Consider the following 27,618-nt stretch of genomic DNA (forward strand, 5'->3'; position numbering starts at 1 on the left):
TCTCTCACTGTTAAAATACACCTACCATTAAAATGATAGACTGATCATTTCTTTGTCAGTGGGCAAATGTACAAAATCAGCAGGGGATCAAATACTTTTTTCCCTCACTGTATATTTTGGTTGAAATGTTCTTGAACACACTCAAACACAATGCATGGAATAAAATAACACAGAACACAGTCTAACAGTTTAGACTAGTCTAATAAAGTTGTATGCAACCAGCCCCAGCTTTGAAAAGGAAAGGAAAGGAAGGCAACTGTAACAATATGATCAAACTCCCATAAAGTGATTTTCAGCAGAATCAAAGAGCATCTTCTTTTAAATTAAACACTGCCTCTTGTTCTTCTTAAGCAACACCAGCGCTGCCATTCATCTCCATTAACCTTGGCTCTGAAACGGGTTGCTACGCAAGTGAATACAAAACACAAATAAGAAGCTCCCTATTAGGAGATAAGAAAGAAATAACCACTTCCAGACGAATGCTCTTTCATGCCGAAGCGAGAGAAACTAATGTTGCACCGACGTCTTTCAGTGCCTCTCATACAAAGCGCCCAAAAAATTAAACATATTTAATTTGGGTTTCATCTCTGAAATTGCTCTCGCATTGTTTCCCTCTAATGGCCCGTGAAGTGGGCCCTTCGGTAAGAAACACGTTCCCGGTGCAAAGATGTGTCATTACAGAACAGGGAATTAACTACGCCACAAAGCAATCTAAACATGCTTACAATGGAAGAATGCTTTACGCACACATCGCAGGGAGAAAAATATATATTAAAAAGGTCTGGATGGCAAATCAATCAAAATAAATTACAACATGATGCCGAAAGTGGTGCTGCTTTTTTTCTTCCTTTAACTGCAAGACTGACTCTTGAGCTTATTAGTTAAGCAAAACTTGTAACTGTCCATAAAACAGACAGCATTGCAGAAGTAGAATTGTACTTTATAGGGTTTCATTATTATGATTATTCTTATTTTGTGGTTGTTATTATTGTTTTGTGTACATTGTGTTGAAATGATTTCTATCTTTGATCTTTACTCTATAGTGAGCCAAGGAGTTGCTTTCATTTGTATGTTTATGCTCTGTTAGTTAGATATATTACTTGTGCCAGATCAGTCTCAGGGTTTTGGCTTCTCTGTGGCACAAATGCTGTTCTGCATTAAGGAATCAGGCGAGGCTTTGAGATGCCCAAATACTCCAGGCCTGGCTTTGTGAGAAAGAACGACAAAGAAGGGGATGAAATAAAACCGCAAGAGGAACAGTTTTCCTGGGTATTTAGTGTAATCATATTCTCCCTGTTAAAAACATCTACACGATTTGAGTTCTGTGACCTGTGGCACAAAAAGTCTGAAGGCGTCTCTTGCTACTCAAAATAAAACGATAAATAAATGAGCAATCCAGAAAACAAGGTGGATTTCATCTTCCTTTGTACTGGCAACAACGTGAAAATAGCCTAAAATGAAAAGTGACAACTGAGTAATAAAGACATTCAGAGAAATGAAAAGACACTTAAAAGCATCTCAGGAAGAATAACAGAGTGGAATTAGTCTGCACAAGTGCTGTTCTGAAGAATTCGCTGACTCGTCATCCGAGTTCACGACTGGGTTTTGAATCCGAGGTCTGCGCATCAGGCTGATTATTACCAGGGGAGTTTCATTAAACAGGGCCCTCTCTCTCCCTCTCTCTCCCTCTCTCTCCCTCTCTCTCTCTCCCTCTCTCTCCCTTTCTCTCTCTCTCTCTCTCTCTCTCAGAAAGATGATTCTAAATAAACAAATATTCTAAAATAATTTCTACTGATATCAGAAAGAACAGTCCTTGTCACTCAATTTCTAATTCACTTCAGACAATGGTGCCCATCCAGTAATTATGACCACATTACTCGCAGCAAAAGGATTTCCCGCCCCGGCCTAAACGGATTTTAAAAGCCCCATGTTTAGAGTAGCTCTGGCACAGCTGGCTTGTTTAAAAGTTTGATGGAGGGTTTCCGAATCCAAAGGATTTCTTCCACAGGGCTGTTGGCTGACATTTGGAGTATATTAACAAAAAACTCCTGCGACTTCAGTTCTCAAATCTGTATTTACCTTTATTAGCGAGGATGATGAATTTGGTAATAGCTCAGTAACAGCTTCCTAAAAAGAAGATGCAATACGCCAGAATATACACTCACCTAAAGGATTATTAGGAACACCATACTAATACTGTGTTTGACCCCCTTTCGCCTTCAGAACTGCCTTAATTCTACGTGGCATTGATTCAACAAGGTGCTGAAAGCATTCTTTAGAAATGTTGGCCCATATTGATAGGATAGCATCTTGCAGTTGATGGAGATTTGTGGGATGCACATCCAGGGCACGAAGCTCCCGTTCCACCACATCCCAAAGATGCTCTATTGGGTTGAGATCTGGTGACTGTGGGGGCCAGTTTAGTACAGTGAACTCATTGTCATGTTCAAGAAACCAATTTGAAATGATTCGACCTCTGTGACATGGTGCATTATCCTGCTGGAAGTAGCCATCAGAGGATGGGTACATGGTGGTCATAAAGGGATGGACATGGTCAGAAACAATGCTCAGGTAGGCCGTGGCATTTAAACGATGCCCAATTGGCACTAAGGGGCCTAAAGTGTGCCAAGAAAACATCCCCCACACCATTACACCACCACCACCAGCCTGCACAGTGGTAACAAGGCATGATGGATCCATGTTCTCATTCTGTTTACGCCAAATTCTGACTCTACCATCTGAATGTCTCAACAGAAATCGAGACTCATCAGACCAGGCAACATTTTTCCAGTCTTCAACTGTCCAATTTTGGTGAGCTTGTGCAAATTGTAGCCTCTTTCTCCTATTTGTAGTGGAGATGAGTGGTACCCGGTGGGGTCTTCTGCTGTTGTAGCCCATCCGCCTCAAGGTTGTACGTGTTGTGGCTTCACAAATGCTTTGCTGCATACCTCGGTTGTAACGAGTGGTTATTTCAGTCAAAGTTGCTCTTCTATCAGCTTGAATCAGTCGGCCCATTCTCCTCTGACCTCTAGCATCAACAAGGCATTTTCGCCCACAGGACTGCCGCATACTGGATGTTTTTCCCTTTTCACACCATTCTTTGTAAACCCTAGAAATGGTTGTGCGTGAAAATCCCAGTAACTGAGCAGATTGTGAAATACTCAGACCGGCCCGTCTGGCACCAACAACCATGCCACGCTCAAAATTGCTTAAATCACCTTTCTTTCCCATTCAGACATTCAGTTTGGAGTTCGGGAGATTGTCTTGACCAGGACCACACCCCTAAATGCATTGAAGCAACTGCCATGTGATTGGTTGGTTAGATAATTGCATTAATGAGAAATTGAACAGGTGTTCCTAATAATCCTTTAGGTGAGTGTATATGGTGACACACATTTCTTTTTAAATGTGGGCTCAGGTATATTTCTCCAGGCCTGGCTTATGCAGCAGAAGCCGACCAGCAGACACCGCCGCTACGCCTAACCCAAGTCCGCCGCCATCGCGCAGATCATCTCCGTGCCAAACCCCAGGGCCGCGACGCCCCGCAGTGCGTTGTGTACCCGGACACGGCGGCGCCTCTCAGATCCCTCGCAGCTCCCGCTCCCGACACCGAGTCACCTCCACTCTGTGTCATTCATCAATTCCTTCCCCACTGGTGTTTAAGTACATGATTACACGGCGCCGGCTGCACACTCCCCTCGGGGCCGGCGCTCGCAGCGGGGCGTTCGCACAGCGGGAGCCCAGCTCTTCCCCACCGCGATGAGAGTCCGGCTCCCGACATCCAGGCGAGCATGAAAAGCCCTCGGCGTTCCTGCACACTCGCATGCACCGCTGTTCACGCCCCACCTGGGTGAACCTGCATGCATTATGGAGCGAGACGACAGTGATTCCATATCTCGTATCGCAGATAAACATGTCACCTCGCCGGCTGGCAGGAGGAAGTTGTCAAACCTTCTGAAGCTATGGCTTTTAAGTGTCTGGCCATTTCAGGAATAAATGGGAGTCCTTCTGTCAGGAAGCAGTTTCTGATGTAGAGGAGAATGATACAATGTGGAAGCTGCATTTAATATATATATGTGATTAATTAACAAGAGTATAGGTTTTGCATTAGTGAATAACATGTTACATTTTTGCAAGATGAATATGGATACAAATATTTGCATGTTTTCTTGCAAATGCAGATACACATCTTAGTAAACTTGCAATGTCTTATGAATGATTTAAAACAAAGTATTTTAACTTCATATAATCACTTCAACCCCTTTTTTAGTTTGCTTTTATTAAATTCATCTTTTACCGCAGGCTGTTGGATCCGTACACATTTTCCCATGGCCTGAGATCAAAACACCGCTTTGTAAAATATCTCAGATCTTAAAAGGCCGATTTACAGCTCAAAACAAATCAAAAAATGAATGTAATCAAGCATGGAGAGAACAATATCTACGAGGGCAGAAAGTAATTGAATTACACCCTAATGATCTTTGAAGCTTACCTTGAAGGTGCATTGATAAGCTATGCAATTAATTACGGCAAGGAGGGAACATGATATATATACACACACGAACAAGAGCTCAAAAGTGATAGTAATTCAACCAGCCAACCACCCACCCGGCTACAATTTCCATTACAAACAATATAAAACATAATGGAAATATAAAATCTCGGAATCATTTCCAGTAAACACCGCTTATTACTATTGAATGGCAGGTAAATGATCTTAAAAGTCTCTCACTTTCCCCGTAAACGTCCCTTTCAGAACATGATCGCTGTCTTTTTACAGCTCAGGTAATATCTTAAAAGCACCGTAAATCAAATTAAGAGCAGGAAGAGTCTTATCATACGTAGCTTCAGTTCCTAACCTCACCGCCACAACCACACAGGTCCCGGAGTCTTAATGTTATCAAACTTCGATTCAAATGACATCCATCTGTCCGTGTGTTTCCGGCTCATCTATTCAATCTATGGTAAGAAAACCTTTTAATATTGTCATAGGTTATTCTGGCTTCGATGTCAGCTGACTTAACATGTTTATTTAGAAGATAAATCACTTCCTGTTTCATCCCAAAAGCAGCTCAACTAGTCCCACTACATAACCACTACATAATGAAGTATTAGTTATTTCCTTGGGGCTATTAATGCATGTTATATATAATCAAATCCTAAAATGATACAAGCCCTTGGGACCTCTGGATGAAAACAGAATTGCATAATACCGGAGATCCTTCAATGAAGCTCATTTATTAAGACGCACGCTTGTCATACTGCCGCCAAAATTCCAGACGAGAAATTAAACATTGAACTCACAGCAGGTAGTAGTAGGTTAACCACATGGATCGTGTCATCAGGGTAAGAGGGGTTCAGCATAGGGCTGGGCGATATGGCCAAAAATGTTATCATGATAAAAAAAATATCGGTCGATATCGATAAATATCACAATAATTATGTCAAATCATTATTTCTTTCAGGTTTAAAGGCTGATTTTTGCTCCTGAGTGAAAGTTGAAGAAACCAGACGATTAATTGTGGTTTTAAACTATTATTTATGGTCAGAACATGACAAACACTTGCCAAACAGTGGATCATTTCACAAATCTGAGGTAGAACATTCAAAACAATTATAATGAAAACTTTTTTCAACATAAAAATATGCATGAGTATAATTAAGTAAAATCCCTTTTCAGTCCTTTTTCCTCAACAACATAAATATCTGCAGTCTGATGTATAACAGCCCCGCAGAGACAATCAGCATGAAGGTGAACACGATTTAGTTAACGTGCCCATTTACAAGTTAAATTAATGAATGAATAAATAAATAAATACAGCAGATCTGGGTTTCCCTCTAAAACATTATATAAATGCGTCCATGAACGCCATGGCTGAAACGTGCACACTTTAGTTAAATTAAACCTGCTATATTGTATCTGCTGTTACTTATGATTAATCGTGAAATGTGTATTTTGTTTCAACTGTAACTTGCGCTGGTTAAGAGCGTCTCCTCTGAAAATTAAAAATAATACGGTCAAAAGAGTAATACGTTAAGGGAGTCAAGTTGTGCCGTTTAAAATATATATCTACAAGCACATATCTTGCTGATGACCACATAATAACAATAGCGAATATTGTATTGCTGCACATGGAAAAGTTTTCTTACAGTAACGTAATGCGTGTCTGAATATAATGTTGTCCATACACGTTTAGCTCTTCTTAATATCTCTTAACAGAAAAGTGTATTTATTACGCTGTTTACAATCATGTAAAGCATAAAAAATAAAATAGACACACAAGTCCTCTCCACATCAGGCTGTATCGCTTGTAGTGTTGTTTTCGGTTTTTGTTTTTAAAACGAAACACTAACTAAACCCAGTCGCTCTGCTCCTCCCACAGCAAATGAACTTCCGACACGGCCAGGTTTTACAGACAGCTCTGGGGCGGCGCGGCGCTGAGCCAGGGGTCCGAGGCGCCAGTGTTTCAGTGGGTGCTCCTCTCCGCAGGCTACTGTCACTTCTCTGCACGTTGCTGCTGCGTCACAGAGGTGAACTGGACTGCTGTACCGAATTATCGACATTATCGAAAATGTATCTAAACGTCTTTATATCATTATCGAGATAAATAGTTACCGCGATAATTATTTTTATCGATTTATCGCCCAGTCCTAGTTCAGCACGATCAACGCATCACTTAAATCATACACGTTTCCAGGTTGTTATAAATTAGCGGGGCTGCTGTTGTATCGCTTCTGCTCATGTGGGGAGGGAGATCCACTCACCCGCTGACCATACGCTGAAACACTGCATTAACGGGAGCAGTTACAGCGACCTATAATTTAATGTATATGTTTATCAAAAGTATAATCGAAACACATTGAACTGTAGACAGCAGCAGTGGGCGGCTCCAGTCTTTAACTGTATCGGCCTCCAAGACCAGAGACGCCCGACTCCTGCCTCTCGCTCCCCCTGAACCCCAAATAACATAATTTAACTAATTGTTTTCATCATCGAACCGATCTGACCTTCTTCTACTAAAGGGGTTGCCGATTTCAAGACTTACAAACCCCGCTGATCCAGACGGTGGCCCTTCGGTGTCAGATCACAGCGTCGGCTCTGGTTCCACAGCCATGGCAAAGGTACCGTTAGAGACGGTATCCCAGCAGGCACCAGGCCTCGCAGCGCACGCTTTCTCTTGGAATGATTGTTTATCCTGGGAACACAACACACTAAATCACGTTTGTTCTTTTCTTTTGCTTCTTGGTCCTGTTCCTCGTCTGAGTCACAAGCGGTACGACTACAGATTCACTTCTTGTGCATGACTTGCTCGAACAAATGGCTGGCTTAACACCCATGCAGCGCTCACCATCTGACACGCGGCCGCGCCAGCCTCCCCCCCGCCACGGCGAGGGCACTTCCCACTGCAGCGCACTGTCGCATGCATCTGCACACTCACACACAGCCACTTGTGTAGTTGACGCATTACTCTGTGCTATAGCTTTGCATTAATGTTATCATCTGAGTCACAACATGTATATTTAAAGCACTGATTTGGATGTCTTTTAAAGCAAGGTACTAGAAATTACAAAGGTCACATCAAATCCATTTCCTCCAGCAGGGTGTGCTTTTGCCATTTCAGCAGGGCTATTTCCGGTCCATTACTCTCCTAAAGAGATCCTCACCCGGCCGCTTGTCTTCCTCGGCTAGATTGGTGAATGAATAATGCAGGCCGGCAAAAAATCTCAAATTCCTTTAACCCCCATTTTGTTTCCTCAATATAATATAGGTTTCTCCTTTTCCATGTGCACAATCTACCATTGTTAAACATTAGCCTTTATTCGACCTTACATGAAGGATTTCAGCCTTCTTCTAAGGTTTTGACATAGTGCTACACATTTAAGGTACTTTGAAATGCAACCTGTATGGTTTGTCAGCCTGCTGTTTAGCGAGGTTGTAAAGCACTTTGAGATACTGCTCACCATGGCAAAATCACTCAAATTAGAACTCATTCAGACACTTTCTCTTTATAGTAATTATGACATTTGTGAACCCAATTCCATAAACGTCTCACTGGGTTCCTCTTCGGTCTAAACAATGTGAAGTTAAGGGACTGCCTGAGAAACTACTGTAATTATGTTTTTGGGATATTTGTGAAAGTAGAACCAATTTATAGGCTGCCACTATGGAGAAGAAAACACTACTAACGCATATCTAGTAACATTTAACTGCAACTAATCCAATAACAGCTCTTGATTATGCTGCTAGAACAACCATGCTTTGTCTGATTTCATTAAACACAATAAGCCACTGCATGAATATGTACTTATATATTTTTCCCAGTATGTCTTCAGGCTATCATGCACACATATACACACAAATCAGCCTGCTGTTGTTCTTTCCCCCAGTCTGACTCTTACTATATGCAGATGCTATACTTAAACAATGTCATTAACTAATTAGTGAAACGTATATTTGAAAACAACAAGACAGCGTTTTGATCTATACACAAAGAAACCTCGTGGTTTATCGAGGCTGTACTGGTACACTGCAACATTAGCCTAATGGAGGCTGGGAAGGATATCAGATGAGAGTGATTATGATGTATCATCTTAAAAAGAAGAGGAAAAGGCTTTGAATAATTGTGCCCAGAAACAGATAAGTGGGTGATTTATTTCCCTGTTTGTTAAAAGTAAAGGTAATAGAAATGCTGGGAAGAATGTTTAGAAGCCTTTTCAATTGTCTGTAAGTGGAAGCAGACTTTGTTTCTGTGAAGATTTAAAAAACAAAAGCTTAAAAGAAGAGACTAGTGGTTAACTATTGAGCAAATTGTGCCAAAAGCTCTCAACTATTCATGTGTCAATTAAGCTATTAATTAATTAACTCCCCAAGTCATTATTTCATACGTTTTCATTATTTTCTTCTGTAATTCATAAAGCAAGGTAGAGACTGGCTCTGTGAGTCAAGTGTTGAGTTAAAGCGACTGATTGTCACTGTGCCTGAACCGCGCACACTTTAAGCCAATTGGAGCCTTGTTTAACCGAAGACAACTGCTCACAATGAATTGCCAAAGTCATAATGTGGCTTAATTACCATAAACACAAGACGATACAGTGATCTCACCCAGGTTTTCTAAAAACATGAAGCATCTTCAATCTGTTCCATCCTTTAATGTCATTATTATTTGCCAATACTTGCTGTTCTATCGGCCCTAATTAATACTATAATGCTCTTTGCAGGAACTCTATGGATTTTAAAATCAGGTGGTATTCATTAGATCAGCAGTCAGCAGAAACAAGGCCAACATGTATATATTATTGAGACATCATGATCAATGGTGTATTTTACATATGGGCAACTGGACACAATAATACATAAGTAAAATGAAAATCTAGAAGAAAAAATGAATGAATTAATGAATTCATAAATCTCTAGATAGATGCAATCAATAACCTTGCATGCTTTGTCCATAATAAACCAATCCTCACATAAAATATCACTATACAATATTGAATATTTAACACAATACGTCAGCCTGTAATATTTCCATTCATCAGATGAGAATTTAAATCCCAATCAATAATAACGCACAAGAGAACAAGGTTTTGGCCCCTGAATCTCCAATACAAGCAAATTTGACGTCTCTGAATCGGGTCCATGGCTTCGGGGATGTCTGGCTCACAGCCCCAGATGAGATATTACGAAACCACGCAAGGGAAGAAGGTGAACTTCAAAAAGCCGGTTGTTTCCCCTCCAGTGGCAGAGAAACAAAATGTCATTCCCGGGAACCCCCCAGGCCCGGACAACCGCGTGTTTTGGCTCGTTTTTCACTCACTACTAAAACCCTCTGAATTCCAAATGTTGACCTCAAGCCATTAAGCAAGAGTATAAAGCGTGCGAAAGCAAATCGGCCAATGACGGTTATTTTCTCACGTCTCAGACCCTGCCCTTACCAGATTCAGTGCACAGCTCCACAATCACACCGACCTGGAATACTAGACCACGTCACACGTTTAGCACATGGAGCGGAGATCGTAGAATCTGAGAGCCATGGGGAGACTGGACTGATGGTTTGCTACGTCAGAGCGAGCCAAACTGTCTTCCAGGCATCTGCTCATTGACCATTAGGAAGGTTCCCAATAAAGAGCAGGACTGTGGCTTCCCCAGGTTCGAGAGCATCAAACCACTGCTTTCGAGGAGGGAGAAAGTCCGTGCGTTCGTTCCTCGCCTGCTCATCCCAGTCGTGAGCGATCGAGCTTCACGCGGCTCTTGACAACTCAAGAGCTGTGACTCTGGTTCGCCTTCAGTGTGAATTGCGAGGGAGCCGTCGTGTCTGAGACCTGAGTCAAAAGCCCTTTAGGCATCAGCTCGCGGTAGGGCAGGTGACGGGGAGAAAGCCGGTGGGCGGCACTGCTGAGGGCAGAGAGCCCGTTCTTCTCACGTCGGGATGAGTTCTGTGAGGGTGGAGGCCGTGTGGATCTCATGACATCTGTGACGCGCTTTCAGGATCAGAGTCAAACGCGAGGGGAAGACAGTGGGCGTTGTTCTCACCGCCCGTACTTTCCAATTTCATAGATAAGGCTTTGGGTATTATTTTATTGACAGGAATTGTATTTGAGCTAAAATCAAAAGTCAATAAACCTGCATTATCCAGATCACAGCAATGCCTATTAATAGCCTCCAAGTGCTGTCTGAACATTTTGGGGGTTTGTGTTACTCATTGCCTACGCTTCAGTAGATAATAATGTAAAAACGAGTCCATCGTGTAATTATTTTTCCTTAAATGAAGGGTCTGGTATGAGTTTGGCAGGCGCACAGTTGGCTTTGTTTTAAACGGGCACAATTATCTTGTTAGCACCTGAATCGGATGCTTTTTTTTTTTTCCTGGTGTGCAATCATTTTAAAAACGGACCATCGAAGCTATGGGGAAAAAAACATCGAAACGGACTGTGTTTGAGAGTTGAAATGTTTTAATTAAGAAATCATACTGGATCCAAATCTGAGAAAAGGCAGGTAAATGAACAAAAGAAATGCAGAGAGCGTGCTAAATTGAAAGACTAATTATGTTACAGGAAAAAAAAGAAGGGAATATCTCACTGATGCGCTCTCCACTGCGAACAGATGTGTAGCTCCCCCTCGCAGTTAAATTAGTCCAATTTACAACACAAGGAGTGAGTAGCCAGGCACTGTATGCAGTGTAAATTTAAATGCTCTGAAAAAAAACAACAAACAATAGTTGTTGACCGCTGCCAGGTCTGAAACATGAGTAACGACAACCGAGTCCATTATATATGCAGGAGTCACAGTCAGGGTCTTGTTTGTTTCTTCAAAGACCCTGTTCTCGTCCCAAAAAAGAGCACAGGCCCACGCCACTTTAAATTAACAAATATTCAGCGCTCCTTCACATGTCCGGACGCTAAAAACACACGATTCTGTGACCTGTGAAGTCTTTCCATACACAATCGATATGTTTGCTTAAGTCATATCAGAGGACTGTAATCACAAAGCATGCAGTCATGTTATTTAATGTGATGTTTTGTCCAAGATAAATAAAGCAAGACACCCATGACATTTAGGCTCATCCTGTAATTTGTGTAGCCTGCAGAGGGACACTTGATTTATTCTGTCTGAGAGTAGGCCGGTTCTGCTGCACGGAGAGAAAAAAATCCTACGCACGCCACTTATGCAGCTTCCACATCATGCAAAAAGACCATTCCTTGTGCTTTTAAACACCGCAGTCAAACCACTGGCTGTTTATTAATGTTCCAGCGTATCAAACAAAGCAAGCCAGCCAGCCCACCCCGTCTCTGGGTGGGAATGAAACCGTACGGCAGAACGCATCGCCGCCTCTTGATTTGAGGCCATCCTCCTCTTCAGTGAACAGGTAGGATGCAGATTCCCTGGCCTGACTCCAGCCCGTAGCCTGAGGGGTATTTCAGTACCGGAGAAAGGCAGGGAAGCGATGGAGGAATTGGATCACAATTATGGGAATCCTTAAAATACGTAATCAACGCAACATTACACCTGGTTTACGTGTGACTTCACTCCTACGTCAGAAATCACGTTTTCCCACTCTGTATTCTCTCTCTCTCTCTCTCTCTCTCTCCCTCCCTCTCTCTGTCAGTCTCTCGCTCTCCCTCCCTTTTGGTCGGTCACTCTCCCTCCCTCCCTCTCAGTCTCTCTCCCTCTCTCGGTCTCTCCCTCCCTCCCAGTCTCTCTCTCCATCGCCTCAGGGTCTCTGTCTCTCTCTCTATCCCTTTCTGTCCCTCTGTCTCTCTCTCTATCCCTCTCGGTCTCTGTCTCTCTCTCTATCCCTCCCTCTCGGTCTCTGTCTCTCCCTCCCTCCCTCCCTCTCGGTCTCTCTCGCTATCCCTTTCTGTACCTCTCTCCATCCCTCTTGGTCTCAGTCCCTCTCTTCCTCCCTCTCAGTCTCTATCTCTCTCTCTCTATCCCTCTCAGTCCCTCTCTCTCCCTCCCTCCCTCCCTCTCGGTCTCTCTCGCTATCCTTTCCTGTACCTCTTTCCATCCCTCTTGGTCTCAGTCCCTCTCTTCCTCCCTCTCAGTCTCTATCTCTCTCTCTCTATCCCTCTCTCTCCCTCCCGGTCTCGCTCTCTCTAATCCAAACAAAGCCCGCTCCTTACCTGCCAAGCTGGTGGAGACGTTGACCTGCGCGAACGGTCTCCTGGACGGCACAAGGTCCGAGACGCCGTTCAGGGCCTCCACCCGGAAGGTGTAGTTGGTGTGCGGTGCAAGGTTGACCACGGTGACGGTGCGGTCCAGCAGCCCGCTCTGCTGCGGCACGAAGCCCACACTGCCGCCGCACGGCTCGCACCGCCCGGCGGCCCCGGTGCACCTGGTGCACACGATGCTGTAGGCGATGTCCGCTCTGCCCCCCATGTCCGAGGGAGGGTCCCACTCGATGATGAGAGTCGACTGCTTCACGCTGTAGACCAGGTTTCTGGGAGCAGACGGAGGCCCTGGAAGTGACCAGAAAGTATTTGTTAGCCTTTAGACCGGACAAGCCATTTGTTTGTTTATTTGTGTGTGTGTGTGCGTGACAGTGTGTGTGTGTTTTCTCCAAATTACTGTGGAAGTATTAGAATTCCAGCGTTACTTACAATCTCTGTGAAGGCCTGTTTCATAATATGCGTGAAATCTGTACAAGATGCATCCCAATTCCTTTAAGCGATAAAATTAATTGAATTCATAAAAAAATAACCTAAAAAAGTAGTTTATTTTATTATTGCTGTAAGTGACAGAGAAGAGATGCTACAAAATAAACATTATTGAACTCTATTACAATAAATGTCTCTCTCTAAACTGTGCATTTACAATCCACAAGTACTAAAGCACAACATCAAACACACAAACAAATGGCCTTCGATTTGGGTTTCAACATGAATGTTTTTGGTTACTGGGGGCCACCGTACTTCAGGTTGTATATACCCATTTAAATAATGAACTGAAATGGGTTTTTTTACAGACAGGTAAAAAAAACATGTCAAGTATGTTCTTGGTGTCAATGTTCAAAGTAATTTAACAACAACAACAAAAAAAACAGGGATTACCACAAGGCACAGCAATCGTACATGGCGTGCTTTGAAATGTGTATTAACCTCGAGTGCATTTATGATCTGAGCCTTTGCAGTGCACTTCAATCACCCATCCTCGTGTCTCCATCTTCAAGCTTTCCCAGCTCTGTTCTCTCTCTCCAAACCCTGAGATCCGACTGCGTTCAGCCTAAACCCCGAGGCCCGATCTGCGGCGCTTTGTAATGATACGAGGCACGTTCGACCAGTCACCCAAGAGCCATCGATAAAAAGTAACAACAAATCCTGTCTTCACATCTTCTGTTCTCAGTGCTGCGTTTCACTGCACCGCGCCACATCAGATGTTTGCAGAAACCCCCCCGCTTGCTTCTGTTCCCCATATGATGTCATTAAAAACGAATTGAGCAATTGCACAGAAGGTATCGAGAGTTATACAATTAGGCGCACGTGTAATTCAATGTAGCCCTCAGCTGTGAATGCAAACCAGCTGTGCACCGTGCTGATTAGGCTGCGAACAAACAAGAAAGCACTCGCTCTGAGGGAGGAAGCCGTCGCCATCGTCCATCAGAGGAATCGAGTTTGCTCCTATACTTCAATGCAAACGAAATATACATGGATGCGGACACAGTATGTTCCCAACGACCGACAGATTTGTGGCTTGTTTTACACTCCCACAGCCCTCGACACTACTTAATTAAATGTATTATTGTCTTAAACGGTCAGAATTAACATTTCTCCCCCAAGTTTCTAACCTTTAAAGATTCAGCAATTTCCCAGATTAAGTCCAAACTTCAATCCGCCTGCCAGCTACAAATTCCAATCATGTGCCCTGATGGAGGTTTCCAGTTTACTAGAGAGCGCTTCTTACCCCGATCAAAGGGCAAGTCTCACCAGGGGCACACAATCATGCTTTGGCACTGTCTTATTTCAGAGAGAAGTCACAACATAGTGGGATTGTACAGTTTTCCCATCATAATCTCACACCTGTAGTATAAACAGTCTCCGACATGGTGGTGTGTTTGTGCTGCTCTATTTGGGTGTGTACACAATCTTTTTCTGTCATTTTCTACGTATTTATGGGGATATGAGCTCACAGGGCACGTGCTTGTGCTTCAACTAGGTGCAGGAAAAGACACTTCTGCTTACTTGTACATGCCGATGAAGGGGAATCCAGGGGTGTCCGGTAGTAGTCCTCCTCACAGACGCACAGGACGGAGCCCTCCTCGTCCGTGAAGCTGTGTTCGGGGCAGGGGAAGCACTCCTGCTGCCGGGTTGACATCTTGTAGGAGCCCGTGGGACAAGCTGAGGGAGGCACAAAGGAGACAGTCAGCACGGGCACCGGAGAGCGGCCGCAGGTATCGCAGGGAGCATCTGTCTACACCGGAGTACATCCGAGAGCGCAAACGTGACAACACTGCGGGTGAGGGGAGCGCTTATGTAATTAACTGGAGAGTGACATGAGCAATGTCAAACTGCGACGGAGGAGATGAGACATTGATCAGATAGGTGTGGAAGCAACCGCATCGTCGCATTCTCGTATTCGATCACGTGTCTGCAATCTAATTACTTGATTAAACAGAGCGGTACGTGTTGGGGTCTGAAGTCCACACAAAGTAGGACATAATTCAATAAAGTCTTTCCTAAAGCAGGACTTACTCCAGTGCTACCCAAACCCAAACTCAAGGGCCCCTATATCCATGACCGATTTCTTAACACCTGGAACCATTTCAATGTGATCAATTCAGCAGGTGATTTGTGATTAACTTGTGTAGAGATTTGGTAAAAAGAAAACTACCCTTTTCAGCTCTCAGTGACCAGAATTCCCTTCATTGAACTAGTTAATTGCTGAATTGATCAATAACTTCCACGTGTTCCCAATCTGTCGACATTCGCAATTTAGGGTGACTGACACAATTTACTGGATAGAGGCTCTCCAGGACAGTGTTTGAGCACCACTGATGTAGACCATTCAGAGAAAATAGATAAACGAATGCCAGAACACATTGAAAGCAGTGCGTTGCTGTTCACCAGCCTCTCTGGTCATGATACTGAATTAAAATGCCGTACCACCTGGCTCTGTTCACCCACACATACACGAGGTAAAAGTTTCCACCAGTAGCCCTGTCTGAAAGCGTCCTTGTGACCTTGGCGAGGTAGATGAGTTTGACTCTGCTGAATTAGAGCACTCAATTAGTGTCAAGACTGGCGAGGGATTGCGATCAAGATTTGGGTCCGGGGGAAAATTGAAATGGGAGCCAAGCAGGGCTTAATTCACAGAGCTCCTAAATGAAGTTCTGACGGAGATTACTTTTAATCTCTCGTTGTCTTATTGGTTTTCAGGCAGGTTCATCAAGGTTACATTGGCAAACTTTTTGTTTAGTAGGAGCAGTTAAGTCAGTTCTCCTCTCCTTCTCCCAATCAACGTGTTCGTCCCCCAAGTGTGTCACCTAAAGTCCTCTTCCATGTTGATACACTGATAAAATGCTCTTAAAATGATGACTGGCATTACATTGACACATGGGGGATGTTATTAATCGTTCCCTCACTTTGCTGTTACCTTGTGAAAGTGAATTTGCAAACTCGTCCTTTCCCTGTGTCGTCTGCTTGGCCCAGATCCAAATTTAAAATGACCGACTCAAATAGCACTGTTTATATCCACTGCCCAAGAGCGGCTTCCCATTGAGACACCAGTGGAACAGGAAAAAGCGCCATTAAGAGATGGGAGATTGTGATTGGTTCAAATTGATAATTAAATATGTCCCTTTGTGTATGCAGGAAGTCAAACAAACAAAACTAATTGTGAAACAGAATTCTAATCTATATTAATGATCTGGACTCTGTGATAGTTAGCAAACTTGTCAAATTTGCAGATGATACTAAAATAGGTGGCTCAGCAGATACAATCTTGGCAACACAGGCTATTCAAAGGGACAAAGATAATATTCAGTTGTGGGCCGACACCTGACAGATGAAATTCAATGTGGACAAGTGCAAGGTAATACATGCAGGTAACAAAAATGTCCACTATAATTACACTATAGGAGGAATAGAACTGGATGAAGTAACGCATGAGAAAGACCTAGGAGCCTACGTGGACTCCTCACTTTCTCCATCCAAACAATGTGGGGAAGCAATAAAAAAGACAAACACAATGCTGGGGTATATTGTCAAAAGTGTAGAATTGAGCACAAGGGCAGTGATGTTCAGACTGTACAATGCACTAGTTAGAGCTCATCTGGATACTGTGGACAGTTCTGGGCTCCACACTTCAAGAAAGATATCGCTGCTCTAGAGGCAGTTCAGAGGAGAGCAACCAGACTTATTCCAGGTTTGAAGGGAAAGTCCTACTGAGAGACTGAGGACCTGAACCTTTTCACCCTGGAACAGAGGAGACTACGTGGGGACTTGATCCAAGTCTTCAAAATCATGAAAGGCATCGACCACATCAAACCAGAGGAGCTTTTCCAGATCAGCAGGGACACACGCACCCGGGGACACAAATGGAAATTAGGCTTCAAGGCATTCGAGACAGAAAACAGGAGACACTTCTTCACACAGAGAGGCGTCACAATCTGAACAAACTCCCCAGCGATGTGGCTGAAGAGACAATTTGGGAACATTCAAAAACAGACTGGATAGGATCCTTGATCACTCAGTTATTAATGGACAACAAATGAGCACAATGGGGCGAATGGCCTCCTCTCGATTGGACACTGTCTTATGTTTCTTATGTTTCTACACAGAGTGCGTGTCCTGTATGAAGAGCCAGTGTTTTGGTGTCATGTATTGTATCTCTTCCCTCTCCTGATCGGAGTGACAGTGTCCCGTGGTACACACACGCACACGCACATGAGCCACCCTGGGTTCCTGGAAAACAGACTGGATAGGATCCTTGGATCACTCAGTTATTAATGGACAACAAATGAGCACAATGGGGCGAATGGCCTCCTCTCGATTGGACACTGTCTTATGTTTCTTATGTTTCTACACAGAGTGCGTGTCCTGTATGAAGAGCCAGTGTTTTGGTGTCATGTATTGTATCTCTTCCCTCTCCTGATCGGAGTGACAGTGTCCCGTGGTACACACACGCACACGCACATGAGCCACCCTGGGTTCCTGGAAAACAGACTGGATAGGATCCTTGGATCACTCAGTTATTAATGGACACCAAATGAGCACCATGGGTCGAATGGCCTCCTCTTGTCTGGACACTTTATTATGTTCTTATATCATTTAACAAACTATAATCTTATTAATTCCCACAATGGCCTTTAATGTATTTACTTCCAGAATAAATGTACTTGAAATATTGATACAAAATATGAGTTTATTATAAATACAGTTTAAGCTCATAAATACATACACATTTCAGGTGTAAACATGGGTTCTCTGGGAAATGGGCCTACAGCTTCATAACAGGAAACTAAAATGGGTTTAAAAAAAAGGAAGGGGTTAGTTTTCAGGACAGGGTTAAAGGACAGCTCATCGTAGATGGTGTTTCGGTCAATTGACTTCCAGTGCGGACATCTGCAGGGGCGTAATGGAGAGTAACATACAGCGCAAGGAGGAGAATTGAGAGTGATCTGCGCACTGTGTTGGTGGAGCACTTGTTAAGACGCCTCTATTGTCGGAGAGATGTGGATCCACACACCGTGGTCAGACCAGGCACCGAGTGGTGCTCCAATCCTCGCCGGGAAAGAATTACAAATGTGCTTCAGCTTACACTTCAGAAGGAACACAATGGTGCTGGATTGCTTGAGACAGTCTAGGGTTTACAAAACGCCTGTATAAAGGATGTGTCCAGTCTTCCATTGTTACACTCTGGTAAATTTGCACAACCTCACAGCGGAGGGCATCACTGCAGACAGAACTGCACGCTTCTCACACAAACCACCGCGGCACAGAGAGGCTGTCATGATTGGGTTTGACAGGCGCCCGGGAGGTCACGAGAACCAGACCTGACCGTGGAGTGAAGCACGCTGGTACGAGTGACAGCGACTTTGCAAACAAATCCGACAAGGTCATTAATTACCTTGATGAACTGTAATAACAAACCGTGACAGCAATGCACATAGACAAGCAACTCGTTCTCAGGGCAATCTACTGGTACGGTTTACTACAGTAAATACATGGCATATTTTTCCAATACTATTTCTGTCAGTTGTTTTCAAAGCACCTTCGCATCTTCTACCCTGGTGGCATTCGCTGAGCTCTCGGTCGCTTAACTGTTGTATCCTGTTCGTACTCTGCGACTATCCTGAAGCTTCAGGTTTCTCCCTCTTTGAGTGTATTTGCTGACTCTCTCCCTGCGGGTGAACACAGCAGATGACAATCCCCAGAGAGAGTAGGGAGTCGGGAGAGTGGCGCAGAAACACAAACGTGCATGTCAAAAGAGAGGCTTAATTTAGCTTATAATGTTTCACTCGCATTCGGCTGCACCAGCAGATGCCGAGACCCACGCTGTAAAGCCCTCAGCCTGGCTCTGTGTCTGACACTTCCCCACACAGGAGAGAGAGAGAGAGTTTTGAGCGGATAGTCACGGAAATAATGAGCTCTTAAAAAAAAAAAAAAAAAGCTTTTTATTTTGAATGAAATATAAAGTAATTATAGCAGAGATCAATATTTTAATATATCTTTATATATCGTTTAACATCTAAACCAGATTTTTTGGTTTGGGAATCAGATCCAGATGGTGCAATATTCACTGTAAATGTGTACCACAACGGGACTATACTGTCCAGGGCACAGATGACAAGGAGTGTTTTCTCAGTCTAAAGGAGCAGGCTGAGATGGAGAAATCACTCCAGACACCTGTCACCTGTGATGCCATCACCCCAGTCACCAAAACAGCAGACCAGGACAGCACAGCTCCCCCTCAGCCCCCGGCTCAGCAGCACCATCACTCACATCAAGGAGAGCCTGGCAGAGTTCAGGGAGCTCACCCTGGCCAGGCTCACCGAGGCCAGCCTCACCCAGCAGCTGCGAGACGAGGTCACCCAGGGGAAGCTGAGCCCTCAACTGACAGGACTGCAGCAGGAGAACCAGGGGCCGAGGGGCGCGCTGACAGCAGAGAGAGAGGAGCAGCAGCGCAGAGAGTGGACCCTCACCGAAGAACTGCAGGGCCTGAGAGAGCAGCTACACCACCTGACTGACCGCCCCTACCCATCACCCCCCCACAAGAGAGCACAGTCCCCCCGCCACACAGTGGCCACACCAACCAGGGCGCACACACTGACCCACAGTAATGACCCCCCCCACCCTGGTAACACTCCCCTAACACAAACACACACACACACCGCCCCCGCCACACGCACTGCCCTCACCACATGCACTGCCCTCGCCACACGCACTGCCCCTTGCCCCGCCAAACGCACTGCCCTCACTCAAAATATTTGCAAAGACCCTGAAAGACTGTGCACTGAGCCGAGAACCAGCCAGCCCCCCAGGCAAAGATAAGGAGACGTGGTGCAGTGAGGGCGTGTGCAGGCGCTGCCCCTCAGGCTACAGGGAGGTCATAGTGCCCTCTCTGAAACTCAGCACAGTCCGGCACGCCAGAGACGCTGGGGGTACAGAGGGGGACTGGCCGCCTTAATCCACCCAATCAAAAGAGGAGAGTCCCATATACGGCTGAAAATAAACAAAAATATCACATTTTCCCAAAAAGATAATTACTTGCACCATACATCCCCCCCTTCTGACTCTCCATATCACAATGAGGAATATCTCCCAAACCTCCAGACAGAAATCTGCCATTACCAGGCCCAGGGTAACGTGCTGCTTTGTGGAGACTTCAATGCCAGGACCGGCTCAGAGCCCGACTGCATCAATACACAGAGCAACAGCCATGTATTCGGCCAGGCCCCTCTGTGCCTCACACCCACATTCCTACACAGAAACAACTCTGGCCACGCAATTAACAACAATGGAACAAAACTAGTGCATCTCTGTCGGGCCCTGGGTATACACATCCTTAATGGCAAGATCAGAGGGGACTCTTTAGGTAGATTCACCTACTGCTCAGCTCTGGGATCCAGTGTAGTGGACTATGGCATCACAGACATGGATCCCTCCTTAATAAATGCATTCACTGTCAGACCACAACCCCCCGTCAGACCACAGCCAAATCACTGTGTTCATAAAGAGAACACAGCAGGGTAACACACACACACAGCCCTGTGAGCTGAACAACTGTAAATGATTTAAAAAAGCAGAAGAAAAATCCAAATTAAAAAACGTAAATCGTAAAAATAACAATTTATATATTCAACGACAAATGATTTGACAAAGAAAAAACTCAGACTGCTCAGTGAAATTTAGCAGTCAATAAATGACAATAATTTTTGGGAAACCTAGAACAACCTAAACTTAACAAATAAAGAAGAAATGGCTATCCAAAATGGAAACATCTGGAAAAATACAAAGTAGAAAACAAAAAATAAACTCAGATTTCCATCTGCGAAACATGAATACAGTTAGAATCCTGTATTAAAGACAATCAGAACCCCTAGACACCCCGATCACAGCAGAGGAGCTGAGCGACAAACTCACGGCCCTCGAATCAAAGAAAGCCAGAGAGCATCAACGCAGAGCAGCCCTAAGCTGCAGGAGGTGCTGCTTAAACTCCTCAATCTGGAACCAAGGGATTATACCACCCAAAAAAGACAAATCGGACAGTAATAACTAACTTTCTGTGTGAGCAGCAAGCTGGGGAAGGTGCTCTGCAGCATCATCAACGCCTGGATACTGGCCTTCCTTACCACACAGAGTCAGACTGGCTTCCTCCCAAAAACCGCACCTCTGATCATATTTACACCCTACACACCCTAAATTAATAAACGCGTTCACCAAACAAATAATGGTAAAATCTTCGCCTGCTTTATAGATTTTAAAAAGGTATTTGCATAATTTGGCACAAAGGACTATTTCTCAAACTACTCTAAAGCGGTGTAGGGGGTAAAGTATACGACATCATCAAATCGATGTATTCAGAAAATAAATGTGGAGTAAAGATTGACAATAAAAGAACACAACAGGGGTGGGGAGTGAGGCAGGGCTGCAGTCTGAGCCCAACACTGTTCAACATCTACTTCAATAAGTTGCCACAGTGTTGGAGCAGTCCGACCTCACCCTACATGACACTGAAGTTAAGTTCCTGCTCTACAGACGACCTGGTGCTGCTGACGCGCACAGAGCAGGGGCTGTCACTGCTAGAGCAGCACCGTCAGACCTGGCCCTGGCAGTAAACATGAATAAAGCCAGAGTCATGATATCACCAATCACCAACCAGGAGTCCACAAATTGGGACAAACGCCCCACAGAAACCCTGCATGCAGAGTTCTGTAAACATATATTGAAAGTTCAGAGAAATACAGCAAACAATGCATGCAGGGCTGAATTAGGCCTCTATCCATTGATTATTAACATTCAAAAAAGAGCACTGAAATATTGGATTCACCTATTCAAAGCCTACCAGGAGCTCAGCCCAGAGAAGAGGCTCCTAAGACAGCTGGTCCTGAGGCTCAGCTGCAGGACAGCACTGCACAAACAGCTCCAATTCGACTGAGCCAAATTACACAACACCCCAAACACTCCTATCTGACCCATTGGGTAACCAACACTAAAACACAGAACACACTGGAGTGCTATCGGACCCTCAATAGAAACTACAGCCTGGCAGAATACCTGGAGACTGTCAAACACAAAGCAGAGGCGGATCCTGACCCAGTACCGGCTCAGTGACCACAGCCTGGCCAGAGAGACGGGCTGACACAGGCAGAGCTGGCTGCCCAGAGAGGAGCGGCGCTGTGTCACTGTGAGACAGGAGTGAATTACTAGCACTTCATACTCACAGGGTAATCAGGCGAGAATAGACAAAGGCAGTGTAGACAAAGGGATATAGGTGGGAAAGTAATTAAATAATTTCCACATCCACGTGTGTGAGCAGTTCTGCGGAGCTGCGGGCGCCATCGACACAGCGCCGAGCCCACAGAGGAGAAACTCCGGCTGTATTTATCTGTGCTGCACGTGCATGGCCAATTCCTCACCGTCCCTGCTGTGCACTCCCTCCCATCCCAAGCTCTCGATTTTAACCCTGTTGTGGCTTTTTAATTATTCCACGGTTTACACTTTTCATTCTTCAAGTTCACTCCAGTTGGACAGCTTTGGTTAATTTCTGTACTGTGTTAAGTTATAGCACACACAGACTATCTCTGAATATAGTAAAATGGCACAACTGGGTTTTTCTGGGTTGTTTTTTTACACTCGAATCTATCCAATCCAATCTCTGTCTCATTGCTCCATTCTCATAATTGCGATGACCCCAATCTGGCAACTTCTCAAGATTACATTTTGGATTTTGGCAAATGTGTTCTAGCAAATATGATTATTTTATCCACAAACCAACCTGAGAACGATAAAAAGCTCAGTTTAAGAGGTTGTCACTATGATGAATGGCTTAACCTTGAGAACTAACCTCCAAAAGCCGGGTTTTGAGGAAGCCGTGTCGCAATATTGCATATTATTAAAAACAAATCTGGAATGCTCCCGCTGTCCATATGCTGGGAATAAAGTTTACCCTGGCAGAGGCGGCATCTCCCGCACGTGACTCATTTGTGATGCAAATTAAGCCACCGCAGATTACCTTTTAAATTAAAATCTGAGACATGCCTACTGTATTAATAAATATTTAAAGCGATGTGTTATTATTTCAGAAGCACCCTCCAGGCTTCTACAGATGTGATTTACAAGCACAGACAAAACAAGCAGAAAAAAACTACAGTAAAAAGTGCAGGGTTCTAATTTTTGGTATTATTTTTATTGAGTCACACTTGATTATCGTTGTGACATTGTGACACACTCCATCTTAAATCAATTACCAGGCTGTAAAGAGGAATTTCCATTAAGGCCAGGCGACATTAAGTGACAGCATTATTAATGACAGGCGGGCCGCGTGAACGAACGGCTGCAGCTGTCATTGCCTCTGCAAGCAACGCTACACACAGCTCTGAAGTTCACACAGCATTGTGCCCGAGACAGACTGCAATTAGCATATAAGTTCCTCACACACATACCTTCACCAATGTGTGTGTGGATATAGTGAACACAAATGGATGTATTCAACTACACAAAGACAGTCTCTTTTCAAGCTCTGGAGGGGCCTTAGAGTGTACATTTAAGATCCACCTCGTTTTCACTTTTAAATTACATTTGTCATGGCACGGAAATAATTAGTCTTTGCTATCTTTCCTGAAAAGTACAACCTTGCCGCAGTAACACTTACTGAGCTGTAATAAACATGAGTGTTTGTGTTTTGTTTTACGAGAGGAGAGGCGGATTTGCCATTTATAGCTTTGTTGTTCATCACCAGAGATTCCTGGGTGAATGGGGACAAAGTCTAAAGGGTCAACTGGTGGGAAATCCTAGTCAACTGCCAGCTTCCCTCTCAGCTAGATCCTCAGCTCGCACGTTTTGTTTGTTTAATAGCGAGCGCAATCTTGATAAGTACAAGAGCTGAGGTTTCAAGGACGCACTGTGAGATCTGCACTTTGTGTTCTTCACAGAGTTCTCACATTAACAACAACAAACTCGGTAATTACTGCGTGGCTGTGACATGAATTGTGAGCTGGTCAAATTTTGAATGTGTATCATAACTAACAATTAAAATCTAACCACATCCAAGCATTTTTTTCTTCTGAAACACATGAATCCAGTTCAACTAGAAAACAGATGTACAGCGTTAAACATACTCACCACAATCCACCACACACTCTTTCTCCGCTGCATTTTCGCCCAGCTTGACACATTGAAACAGACAGTTTTTTTATTCTAAAACCCTTGTCGGTTTAATGGTATCGTATCCCAGACTAAATCAGAACTTTGCCCGGCCTGTCAATCACAAATTACAATTTCAATACCTCATAGATTTTTGTTTGCAAACCCGCAGTCAAGTTTTTAATTTGGAATTGGCTGGTGGGCTGATGTTTTAATTTGGTCTGGGCCTTCGCTTGATAAGACTAAATTAATTCTTAAGCATGACAAGCCGAGGCAACATAGGGAAGGATTAGTGCTGTAAACTATCCATTGATTGTTATATAATTATGGCCGATACAACCGTAGGAAGAACCTCTGGCCCTTTACCTCATCCTGGAATATGTATTTTTCTCCTTTTCCATCAAAAGTTATATTGCATTGGGGAGAAAATGTCTATTGATCCATAGTTAACAAAAAACTGCAAAGACGCTCAGCAATACGAAACCGTTTAATATCGCCTGTTCTTTTTAACACAGACAGTGCACTTCACCTCTAAATCCACAGAAACTTAGGACAGAAATCATCCAATGCCTCGAAAAGCCTTTTAAAAACCTTACATTCTTGTAAACTACTGATATGAACAAGGTTTTTGCATAACCCTTTTTCTGCTGATCTCATTATACTTAATTATTTAAGGAGATCGTTTCTCTAAATGTCAAGGCAGGCTCGCGGGTGGCACAATTCATAATTCATAGCAACTTATTCAGATCACTGACTTTGTACTGCTTTTCACTTATTAAAGCATCTCTGACTACAGGATGGATCCAGTAGAGTCGTGTAAGAGCTGAAAGTCTTCTTACTCCTGTGCCTATGTCTCAGTTTCCATGTTTTTGATTGTATGTCATGTTGACTCCACAAAATATTGAGTTTTTAAAATGTAAATTCTTAAGGGAGTGGACATTAAAAAAAGTCTCCTTGCCTCTAATTGTCTTTATTCATACAGACACACATACAGCTCTGGAAAATATTAAGAGACCATTGCAAATTGTTCTTAAATCAGCATCTCTGCATGTATGGCAGCCATTCCATTCCAGTGTCTGTTGGATTCCAACACAGGCACGCCTCATTGTACTGAATGAGCTACAAATCTTATTTAACGAGGAAAGTTTTGAGTGAGGAAAAGAGTGAGGAAATGAAGGGTTCAATTCTGGCTTTACTGGCAGAGGGATACAGTGAGCATCAGGTTGCTTCCATCCTTGAAATGTCAAAGACGGCGGTTCATAAGAACAAGGTCAAGCAGCAGACATTGGGGACAACAGAGCTACAGACCGGGATGACCGCCAGCTCATTTGTATGTCACTCAACAACCGTAGGATGACTTGACCTACAACTTGCTTCCTTCTGCTCTGACAATGTTTCCGATCTCTTCCTAAGTTAAAAAATTAGTATTGTGTTGTTTAAAAATGAATATGAACTTATTTTCTTTGCATTATTCGAGGTCTGACAATACTGCATCTTTTTTGTTATTTTGACCAGTTGTCATTTTCTGCAAATAAATGCTCTAAATGACAATATTTTTATTTGGAATTTTGGAGAAATGTTGTCAGTAGTTTATAGAATAAAACAAAAATGTTCGATTTACCCAAACACATACCTATAAATAGTAAAACCAGAGAAACTGATAATTTTGCAGTGGTCTCTTAATTGTTTGCAGAGCTGTAGATAGATACACACACACACACACACACACACACACACGTACTCAGTACATATCCGTGTGATGACATTGTGTTAATTTCCACAATTTACTTCAACGCACTCTTCTCAATTTACATTTGAATGCCACATTCAGAGAAACAATGCGGAATCATGCGAACGATTCCCCACAGTCATTTCCATGATTTCACATCCTCTGTAACAATGCCATCTGTGACATCCAAATCAGAAATCACACAATAATACTCCCAGACAACTGCGGGGAGGAGGCCGCTGTTCCTCGGGAGAAAAGCGGTGGGAGGGGTAACAAAATTTACAGGATGAAGCCAGTCTGAGAACTGAAAACGCAAGCTTGTCAGGGGTGAAGAGATGGAAATTTTTTAATAAAACTGATTTCTACCGTGTGTCTGTGTTGTTCAGACGAGAGCATGCTCTCTGGTGGAGGTTTGTTTTGTATCTTCTGTGTCTGGGAAAACTCAAGACGTTTCAGATGGAATTTGATCAACAGAGATAACCTACTAAAGAAATAACTGAGTTCCCGTCAACGTCCGACATCCGCAAGCTGGAAATTAAGTCATTTTTAGGTTCACAGAGGAGAAAAGGTCTCTTAGCCCATCTCAGCCAACCATATCTTATTCCTGTTGGTATCTCTCAGAGAAAAGGTGTCCTGAATCTCTCAGAATACAAGACAATCCCTCTTTATATCACCATGCCTGGGATGGGAATTTCAGTTGGCTATAAGTGGCGGTTGGGGTCGTAAAGATGGTGGTATAGAGGGACACAACTATACTATAGTGCAAAACAGCTGAAGAGAGTGTAGTATGGAGAGGGAAAGTGTAATAATTTCTACTCCAGAGGAAAATAAATCTTTAAAAAAGCTTACAGGTGTGAGATAGAGGAATAAAAGATACTGTTTCTATTCTTGATCTGCCAGGTGTTAGAATTAATGACACAGGAGCCCAAAACCGATTACCTTGTGAAGACATCAGGGACATCCAAAGATAGACAATAATGCCTTTTTTTTAAATGTATGCCTCCAAGAATATCCTTTCAGCCTCGGCCAGTGTTTGGTATGTCAGGACTGTAAACCCGAAGTGGCTCGACAAAGTGGAAACGGCCACCCTCTAGTGCTTGTGTAAAAAGTCTGTGCTTCCCCAAAAGGGTTTCTTTCATCAGAAATGCAAGGGGCTGGACCTCAGAGGACAACACTTCGGGTTCAGATCTGTTGTTTAATAAATGTCTATTATTAACCTTAACCTCCTGTGCAATTTGGTTGAAAAAAAAAAAAATCGAGAAAGGTCCCACAGAAATGCATCAGCTGCCGTTGTGAATAATTGATACTCCCCTCCGTCCTTCCGAGATGAGGCGATATTAATGCAGTCTTACAAATGCACTTAAACTAGAAACCCTTCTGTGGCCTGATTTGGACTGAATTCCCTTAACAATGAAATGCATGACTGTAATTGCAAAAAATAAATCTTGTGCCAAAGCAAGACACTCAGTACTTGACCGGTTCTGAAGGGCTGAGTCCTGTTTAGCAAGCACACGGCATCTCTGCATCCTTCACATATACATTAACCCCCGCTCCTCTGCTCTGAGGCTCTGAGTGAACATGTGACTCTG

At 43.7% G+C, this 27,618-nt stretch overlaps 1 protein-coding gene across 1 annotated transcript in view; it reads right to left on the reverse strand.

Moving 5' to 3' along the window:
• Positions 1-27,618, reverse strand: part of epha10 (EPH receptor A10) — a 140,649-nt gene that overhangs the window by 42,677 nt on the left and 70,354 nt on the right. Inside the window, exons 4-5 of the mRNA XM_066717577.1 lie at positions 14,677-14,832; positions 12,622-12,957 (exon numbers count right to left, since the gene is read on the reverse strand). Coding sequence (XP_066573674.1) covers positions 12,622-12,957; positions 14,677-14,832 — 492 coding nt within the window. The remainder of the gene's footprint in view (positions 1-12,621; positions 12,958-14,676; positions 14,833-27,618) is intronic.

Source organism: Amia ocellicauda, chromosome 11 (genome assembly GCF_036373705.1).
Source record: "Amia ocellicauda isolate fAmiCal2 chromosome 11, fAmiCal2.hap1, whole genome shotgun sequence".
Classification (NCBI taxonomy): domain Eukaryota; kingdom Metazoa; phylum Chordata; class Actinopteri; order Amiiformes; family Amiidae; genus Amia; species Amia ocellicauda.